This window comes from Sarcophilus harrisii, chromosome 1 (genome assembly GCF_902635505.1).
Source record: "Sarcophilus harrisii chromosome 1, mSarHar1.11, whole genome shotgun sequence".
Taxonomy (NCBI): domain Eukaryota; kingdom Metazoa; phylum Chordata; class Mammalia; order Dasyuromorphia; family Dasyuridae; genus Sarcophilus; species Sarcophilus harrisii.
In genome coordinates, this window is record NC_045426.1 from 225,706,299 (window position 1) to 225,716,331 (window position 10,033).

Genomic DNA, 10,033 nt, shown 5'->3' on the forward strand with positions numbered 1-10,033 from the left:
GCCATAAGAGAAATAAAGTTGACTGAATAATAATACCTTGCATTTGTATAGGATTTTATACTTAACTGTGAGGTGTTAGGTTCATTTTACTCTTCACAACTTCACTAAAATCCTGGAGGTGGGATTGAGGAAGCTTCTGTTAGGTTGCTTTTAATAGCAAGTATTTTTTTAAAATTCTCAACTTTATTTTCCTACCTCTGCTCCTCCTTCCTTAGAGTTAAGAGAATTCTACTGGAATGAACTGTCTTCTCATTCAAGCATAAGAATATTTTAACTATAGGTGGATAAATAATGATATGTGTAGATAATTACATATATGTTTTAAAGTGTTGTATTTCACTGGCAAATACAAGAATCCCTAAGGGTATGCTGGTAAATATCTAACAACTACCTCTCTGGGGAGGGAAAATGTACTCAAAATATTTTAAAATCTAATGCATTAACACTTTTTCCACTTTCTTAGGACAATTAATGAAACAATAAATCAAGCCCTGATGTGTTTTTTATTTAACAATTTCTGAAGTGTTAATACTCACATTGAATGTTTAATATTCAGCTCTCCTGAGCCAATAAGAGCGGACTCAAGCACACCTCTGACTAGAGAACCTAGAAGTAACTTTGTTACACACTCCATATAAATAATACTACTTCTATTAAATTCACAAATACTATCTTAATGATGTTGATGGGAAGATCAAAATAGGTGTGTTTTTTAAAAGCTGTTCATACAAAACAGTATGTAAACACACGTAACTTTAACTTAAGTAGAGGAGCTAACTTTTACTTGAAGCAACATTTTCTTTCTCTTTTTAGTCTTTTCAGAGAAAAAAAGATTAAATCCACAAATATTTGGCAACACAAAATATGTAATAAGCAAATTATTCTTCCACATTCTTCTAATAAATTCTAATGACTATTTCAGCATTATTATTTTGAGGGTGGGAATAAAAAGTCCTCACTATAATGAAAGGTAAGCAATTAAAATATTAGCATCATTTTTGCAAATGAGAAAAAGGATCTAAGAGGTGAAGTTATTTGCCTAAATCAAGCAGCAAGGTGGTTGGGCTGAATCTAATTCATCAGACTGTTTCTTCCCTGTGTGTGTACGTATTTTTTAAGAATTTTCAATGCCAGTTTTTCCTTCCTTTTTAGAGTTTAATATGCTATGTGTTTAAGAATTTTCTTTACCAGTTTTTCCTTTCTTTTTAAAAAAAAATATTTGTTAGTGTTGTCTGACTTGTTAATACTATATATTAAAATTTTTTCATTGACAGTTTTTACTTTCTCAAATAAATTACTTTGTGTAATCTGACATTAATAACATATTTAAATTTTTTTCCTTTACAAGTTTTTACTTTCTTTTTTAAAAAAAATTTAGGATTGCTTAATGTAATCTGACTTGTAAATATTATGTGTGAAAAAGTTGAACGTGAATGGGCCTATCAGATATTTGCCCCACCTCCTGTAAGCTTTGTGTTGTTTAGGGGATGGGAGATGGACTGTGATGATCACTGCCTATCAGACTCAGTACCTCATCTACAGAGCTGAAAGCTACAGATTATAGGGATAATCTAACATATGTCTTTATGGTGTAGGCAGAAAGCAGAAAGTTTCTTGGGTGCCTGTGGTGGATTTGTAGATTCTCATGTGTTTTCTGGATACAGAAGCCCCACAATACGGAGTAAAGAAGATGCTTTCACATGCAAGAACAACTTGAGGGTGAAAACCTTTTGGAAACTTCACCTTGGAAACCCAATTCCAGCCAACTAACCGAAAAGAGAGGGAGAAATTGAGACAGAAGCAGAGAATCACACCCTTTCTAGAAGTGGCCTTGAGAAAATGGTCTGGACATATTATGTCAGGTAAGAACAGATGTCATATGGGCCTTGAAGAACACAAGAATAAGCTATTACACATCAATGAATCTTACTCCTGATTAATAAAAATGCATTTTTCTACCTTCTCTCATAAAGTTTTTCATGATTTTTTGAGATAATTCAACATTAATCAGTCTGCAAATGATGTGGTCTAAGTATATTGTCTTTTTAAAAAATAGATTTTATGAAGGACCAATTGTTATTTGTTCATTTATTTTATCTTTTACAAAGTCTTTCATTTAATAGAAAGTTTGCTTTTATTTTCAGACTTCTTTTTGCTGCCACTTTGGTCTTAAAGGTTATCCACTTGGGAAATGGTAAGAAGTAATCTATTGATAATCTCTTATGTTTTTTTATTATACATTTTGAAAATATTTGCCTTTATCTGTCATCATTACTTTATTTCTCTGACTTTTAAAAAAAGGTTTTGATCAAAAAGAGAAACTCGGAAGCAATGGAGGAGTACACATCAATACAACAGCTCAAAGGCAACAACCTCTGAATCACTCTACTACTTTGAATATCATCAGAAACCTGAACAGGAGTTCTGAGAGCCCAAAACAGCTCCATTCTGGGCCATTTATACCTTTTGTGGGGTTTAGAGATGGTAAGGAACTATGCAACACGAAAACTCATCGGATCTGTTTTAAGTGAAAATTTTAGGACCTGAGGAGAGATTTCAAATACAAATACAGTAAAAAGATTGAAAAAGAAGCTCTTATGGAAACATTACTCAAACTGTAGCTTTAATTATTCAACCTACTTTTTTTAAAAATGACATTAACAACTTCTTGACAAAACTTGTCATTTGCTTTTAAATGGGCATTTTCAGCCTGCCAGGCTAGTCTGTGTGATTAAAATGTAATTAAAACAAACAACTAAAAGAAAGATAATGGCAGATTCCGGCTCTGCTTATCACCAACTTTCAAGTGAGAGATTCTGCTGTAATCAGTTATAAACTTCAAACTGATAGAGTGAGGGAAACCTTTCCCTCTCTCTTTTTTTTTTTTTTCTTAATGGCTTTGGTCAATTAAAATACTTGTGTGGTCTCTGCTAGGAAACTCTTGTTTAATGATTAAAAGTAGGAATTGAAATCACAATTAGGTTTTTGTTTCTTGTTTGGGTTTTTTCCCTTTTTTGGGTGGGGGGGGTGGGAAGACGGGTGTTTTGTTTTTTAAATAGAAGTTGAAAATTCAATGTTTTCCCTTTTGAATTGTCTGGACTCCCTTTTTGACTAGCTGGGGGTTCCTAGTAGTTTGTTTTTAATCCTTATATAAACAAACTAGGCTTAACTGAGCAAACACTCTTAACTGGCAGCTAATTTTATTGCTTTTGAAGACAATGAAATTAGACTTCTTTCAGATCCCTTAGAAATTTAGGAGGGGAAGAAAAGGGAAGGTAGGTGTGGGTGAGAGGGGTTGAGTTTGGAAGCGTGCCTATTTGCTAGGAAGAATCATTGGTGACTGCATTCTCACAGGTACCAGACATTGCTGTCAAAATGGAGGGACCTGTATCCTTGGCAGTTTTTGTGTCTGTCCAATGTACTTTGTTGGGAGATACTGTGAACATGATGAACGAAAAAGGTAAGAAGGTAATTTATATCTTCTCAGCTAAAGAAGAATTGGAGTTTTCTGTCCCCAAATAAATCCTTGACTTTGTCCTTTATAGTAACTGTGGTGTCTTTGCCCATGGTGACTGGGTCTACAAGGACTGCTACCTCTGTAGATGTATCTATGGGAAGCTTCACTGTTTCAGAGATACAACATTAAACAACTGTGGTAAGAAGAACTTTTATTTTTTTAAGTAATGAACTGCATACAAGTATAAATATGGGAAGTATTAATGCTGCATTTAGACATGTTAAGTACTTAGGTCTTAAACTAAAGGGCTAACAGATCTATGAAAATATCAGGCTTACCTTTTTTATTTCAATTTAACAAATAAACTAAATAAATACTTATCGTCCCCATTTAACAGATATTGAAACTGAAATTTAGAGAAGTTAAATAACTTGGCCATGATCATATAGCTAGTAATTGTGGGAGACAAGAGCTGAAGCTAATTCCAGTATTCTTTCCCATATGTATCATATAGATTCTACCTGTTCCAGGTATGTGTACATACCCTTGCGGGTCATAGAAAAGAAAAAATAGAATCGTTAAATCAAAGATCTCAAGCTGGGAAGGACTTGATAGGTCATCTACTGCAACTCCTTCATTTTACAGATGAGGAAATTGAAACCCTGAAAGTTTGTGATTTTCACCTATAAGATTTAAACTTAAATTCATTGACTGTAGAGCAAGCCCTATTTCTATTGTCCCCTGCTGCAGCCCTATAATGCTGTCTCAAACATTCTCATACTGAGATAATTGGAGAGACTATGTTTTTATTTAGAAAATCAAAATATATTAAAATATATACCTTGCTAAAGAATTTAAAAAGGCAACTAAGTAGAACAGTGAACAGAGTAGAGTACTGAGTCTGAAGTCAGGAACTTGATCAGTTCAAATAAGATCTTAGAAATTTACAATGTGAACCTCGGCAAGTTACTTAACCCTGCTTTCCTCCATTTCCTCATCTGTAAAATGAACTGGAGAAAGAAATTGCAAACCACTCCATTATCTTTGCCAAGAAAAACCTAAATAAGCTAACAGAATTGAATATGACTGAAACAACTGAACAACTGTAAAAAAATTTAAGAATAGTCTATTGTGTTGAGAAATAGCACAGTATAGATTATAAAGAGCTGATGATCTCTGCCCCATATTAGCTGTAACACCAATCATGGGAGTCATTTAACATTTCAATGTTCTAGATAAGCCATATAATCCTCTAAGACTAATTTGCAGGGAAAGTGCAGACCTGCTTTGGTAGAAGTTTTTCTATGCCCATATTCAATCCCTATTAGGAACCCACTGAGCAGGACACTCCTCTTCTCCTATGATTAAAGGTGAGATGTAGACTTCTTGAGAACTGAAGAAGCCATCAATTTGTGAGCTATCAGAGTCCACAGAGATGTGGAATACTAACAGAACTTACCACTTTTCATTATCTTTTTTTCTGATGTCTTATTGATTTTTTTAAAGATTAACATCCCTTCCCAATACTTCCCTTGTCCCCAACAGAATCTTTCTCTGTAACAAAAAAAAGTGCAATTCAGCAGAAGAAATTTGCACATTGACCTTGTCACCATTTCTCTTCCAACCAAAGAAGGAAAGCCTGTTTCAGGATCAGGTCTCTGCAAGCAAGAATAGACATATTGATCAGAGTTCTAATATTTTTTAATTTTGTGTCACTTTTCATTGATCTTTGTAAACATCATTCTCTTGATTCTACTCTCTTCAATCTATAAAAGCATTCAAATCTTACTGCTCCAGATTTCTCTGAATTCCTCAAAATCATTTTTACAGCATAATAACAGCAAACAGCAAAAGCATGCTGGGTTATACATCAGAGGATCTTGGTTCAAGTCTGGTTCTTTTTTTACATCATGGACACTTCTCTTTATATTCTCCTTTGGAATGGGCAACTATAGTATTTGCCAACTAGGAAAGGTAAGCACAATATAAAGGAATAAAATATCCATAGAAATGAATTTGGGAGATTTGTATTCAAGGATAGCATCATAAATCTAAATGTAGAATGAACCTCAAAGGCCAACGAGACCAGCCTCCTCATTTTACAGATGTGGAAACTGAGGCCCAGGGAAGTTAAGCAATTTGTTCAAGATTACAGAGGTCAGAAGGAGTTAGATGGCACAGTGAAGAAAGCAATGGGTATAGAGTCAGGAAGCTCTGAGTTTAAAATTAGACTCAGGTTAGATCCTGCACAAATCTTTTAACTACTGTTTGCTTTAACTTCCTCATTTGTAAATTGAAGCTAATAATAGATACCCAGTGTCTTTCTGAAAATGTATTTGTAAGTATCTTTCAAATCTTGTTGCTTGTTGCCAAATCCTTCTCTAGTTCATTTTAAGTGACTCACCTAGGATCACATATCTAATAAGTCTCTGAGGCCCTATTTGAATTTAGGAAGATAAGTCTTCCTAGCTCCAGGCCATTATCCACTGAACCACCTAGCTGCCCCTTAAAAGAGTTATATAAAAATTAACTATTATTACTAAGCATCAGAAGATACTCAGACTTCCAGAGTCAATGTTGTTTCTTTAATCCTCTCATTTGCCAGATATGTGACTGAATAAATCATTTAACTTCACATCTTCAGCAACTTTCTTCAACTTAAAAATGGGCAGAATAAGAGTTGACCAATCTACCTCTCAATGTCTTATGAAAAAAGTATGTTTTATTAAGATCAAAGTTCTTTAATATATCATCAACATGTCACAATGGTAAATCATTTACCATATATATGTATATATGTGTTATATGTGTGTGCATACATTTAAGTACGTCAATATAAAAATATAGACACTCCATTCCAGATAGCTTGTATCTAAATTGAAATTTGTAGAGTTACAAAATATGACATAAAAGAAAAAATTTACTGTGATGGAGTTAAGAAGACATAAGGTCATAACCTGGTACTCAAGAAGATTTATGGACATGGGCAAATAATTTAATCTATTTTCTAGAAACATGGCTGTCACAGTGGGAGAAAAATCAGGAGATTAGGAGAGGGATCAACTTCATTTCCCCTGTGACCTCGAGCCAAATATTTACCTCTATTGGCCTTCTTTTTCCCAAATGTGGGCAAATTTCTATCCAGAAACCAAACCTGGCCCTCCCTATTTCTTTCTTTCAGGCTGAGAATGGTTTTTACATTTTTAAACAAGGGTCTTACAAAAGTAGCCAGGCAGACCATAGTTTGTTAACCCCTGGACTACAAAATATCAGGTCTATTTCACTTCATAAATATAGGAAGTTATATGTCTGACCGTTATTCAATCTCCTTTGCTGGATCCTCATCCAAAGCATGCTTTCTAATTATGGACACACTTTATAGCACCAATCTGGATTTTCTTCTCTCTTTATATGCTTTACTGGTGACCATATCAATTCCTATGAGGTCAGTTACTACTTAGGTTGGGGACAAACATTATTATTCCCATTTCCCTCTGGGAAAATGCATAGGAGAATATTTGCCAGAAATCACAGTGCTGTGGAGTCATAATTGATTCATCTCCATCATCTCCACAAGTAAGGATGAAAGAATCATGAAAGAATCACTAAAAATCCATTATGTGCCAAACTTTCTGTATCCTGACTTAGTCTCTCTCTTGAGCTCCAATTATACCATTGGACAAAATTAGATATCCTAAACAGAACTTATCTTTCCCCCAACATTTATTCCTTTTTCTAACTCTCCTAATCCATTGAAAGCAACACCATAATTTTGAGTCGCCTAGGCTCAAAAATCTCTGTGTCCTCCTATTACTCTGAGCAAATCACTTAACTTTCCCATCTATAATAGGAGGATAAGAATAGCATCTACCTCTCAGAGTTGTTAAAATGGTCAAATCATATAATAATTATAAACTACTCAGCATAGTGCCTGGTACACTATAGACACTTTAAATATTGGCTATTTTTATTATCATTTGTATATATCTCCTCTTCACTCACATGGCCTCCACTTTTAATTCAGAGATTGTTTACTTCTCACCTAGAATATTGCAATTGCTTCCTTAATTAGTCTCCTTATGTAGAATCTTTCTCTTTTTTAAGCCATTTTCTAAATAACTGTCAAAGAGATTTTCTTGAAGTGTAGATATAGCCATGTCACTCCCTTAGTCCAGTAGTTTCATATGGTTTAAATGGTTTCCAGTGGTTTAGTTTAACTGTCAAAATGCAACACCATGGACTCTTTTTGAGTAGAGTGAAGCAAAGGACTATGAGACAATCTCATATATGAAAAACCCCTGACTGGTATTCCTCATTTTACAAGATTAAATATGAATTCTTTTTTTAGCTTTTAAAATTCTTCACAGCTTAGTCCTGTCCTATCTTTCTAGTCATGGAAAATTGCAATTTTGACTCTCTTTCACCTAGATTACCTTCCAGCCAAACTGGCCTTCTTAATTGTCTCCACATACAGTATTACATCTTGCTCCCCTATACCTTTTCACTGTCAGACCCCATACTTTGAATATAATCACTCCTCACTTCTGCTTTCCTCGAAAACTCAGTTTAAGTACCTCCTTTTAGACCTTCACTTTCAAATTATCTATCATCAATTTTCTGCATATATAAATATATACATGTTGTATATACTTACAACACTGGATTATAACCTACTTTACATATATCATCAGCAGTGAATAGACAGGTTAGCCTTGGAACTGACCTCCCTATGCATCCAAAGGCATAGTAGAAAGGGTGCTGGACCTGAAATCAAAATGTCCTGAATTCAAATCCAGTCTCAGATCTTTACTAGCTGTGTGACCCTGAATGGATCACTTAACCTCTGCCTCAGTTTCCTTAACTGTAAAATGGAGGTAATAATGGCATCTAACTTCCAGTATTGTTGTATAAAATGCGATAATATTTGGAAAGTGTTTGGCACATGGTTTTTATTTGATTGATTCATTCTTCCATCCTTGTTTATGGAAATGATGGAGATAGATCAGTTATGGCTCCATATCACTGTGATTTCTGGCAAATATTCTCCTATGTCTTTTCTCAGAGGGAAATGGGAATAATAGTTTCTGTCCCCAACCTAAGTGTCTTAAAAATAAATCGGTATCAAATACCTATGTCAGGAATAAAAATAAGGATAACAAGCTAGGTATTTTGTATATATGAGATTGTTTCATAGTCCCTTACCTCATTTTAATCTAGAATCCTGAGTGCTGTATTTTTAGATTGGTTATCATGGAAAGATATGTAATAATAGATTCTTGTTTATGGTTCTGACAAAGCAGCATCTAATAAATTACTTGACTTTGGTATTATTAAGAATTTAGCCTTTTAAATTGTGAACACATCCAGGCATTCTGGAGAGAGATTTGGAACTATGCTCAAAAAGTTTTCAAACTGCCCATACCCTTTGATCTAGCAGTGCTACTACTGGGCTTATATCCCAAAGAGATCTTAAAGAAGGGAAAGGGACCTGTATGTGCAAGAATGTTTGTGGCAGCCCTGTTTGTAATGGCCAGAAACTGGAAACTGAGTGGATGCCCATCAATTGGAAAATGGCTGAATAAATTGTGGCATATGAATATTATGGAGTATTAAGAAATGACCAGCAGGAAGATTTCAGAAAGGCCTGGAGAGACTTACATGAATTGATGAACTGATGCTGAGTGAAGTGAGCAGGACCAGGAGATCATTATATACTTCAACAACAATACTATATGATGACCAATTCTGATGGACGTGGCCCTCTTCAACAATGAGATGAACCACATCAGTTCCAATAGAGCAGTAATGAATAAAGCCAGCTACACCCAGCGAAAGAACTCTATGGGAAATGACTATGAACCACTACATAGAATTCCCAATCCCTCTATTTCTGTCTGCCTGCATTTTTGATTTCCTTCACAGGTTAATTGTACACTGTTTAAAAGTCCGATTCTTTTTGTGTAGCAAAATAATTGTATGGACATGTATACATATATTGTATTTAATATATACTTGAACATATTTAACATGTATTTGTCTACCTGCCATCTGGGGGAGGAGGAAGGGAAAAATTGGAACAAAAGGTTTTGCAATTGTCAATGCTGAAAAATTACCCATGCATATAACTTGTAAACAAAAAGCTATTAAAAAAAAAAAAAAAAAAAAAAGAATTAAGTCTTATAACAATGGTCAACATGGCAGCCAGAAGTAAATATCTGATTTCTCATGGCAAAGTTAGTGAATTATTCCTGGTGCTCTGGAATAGGACAGCCAGTGCCCACTTCATCACTTCCTGCTCCCTGCTTTAGAGAAAGATAGATCGGAGTTGTTTGGTATAATAAAACTGACCTCTTTACAGGAATGTATATTGAATACATTCATGGCCCCACTTTGAAATTTGGGGAGATAAATACTCCCTGAAAACACTCTTAATTCCTGTTAATAACTGTCACTGATGGCTCAGTGACTTGGAGTAAGTCCCCCACCATTCTATATTTGGCTTTTCTCTTTTGTTAAGAGGGGGAGGAATGTGACTTGTTAAATCTCTAGCCAATAATACGACACTTTTTTTTCTCC

General features: G+C 34.6%; 1 protein-coding gene across 1 annotated transcript; it reads left to right on the forward strand.

Annotated features, from left to right (window-relative positions):
- The first annotated feature begins 1,839 nt into the window (after positions 1 to 1,839).
- TDGF1 (teratocarcinoma-derived growth factor 1) lies at positions 1,840 to 9,775 on the forward strand. Its single transcript, XM_031940956.1, is given in 7 exon segments — positions 1,840 to 1,862; positions 2,145 to 2,194; positions 2,302 to 2,484; positions 3,355 to 3,460; positions 3,546 to 3,655; positions 9,626 to 9,704; positions 9,706 to 9,775. Coding segments are annotated over 7 exon segments (621 nt in total).
- Positions 9,776 to 10,033: the final 258 nt, after the last annotated feature.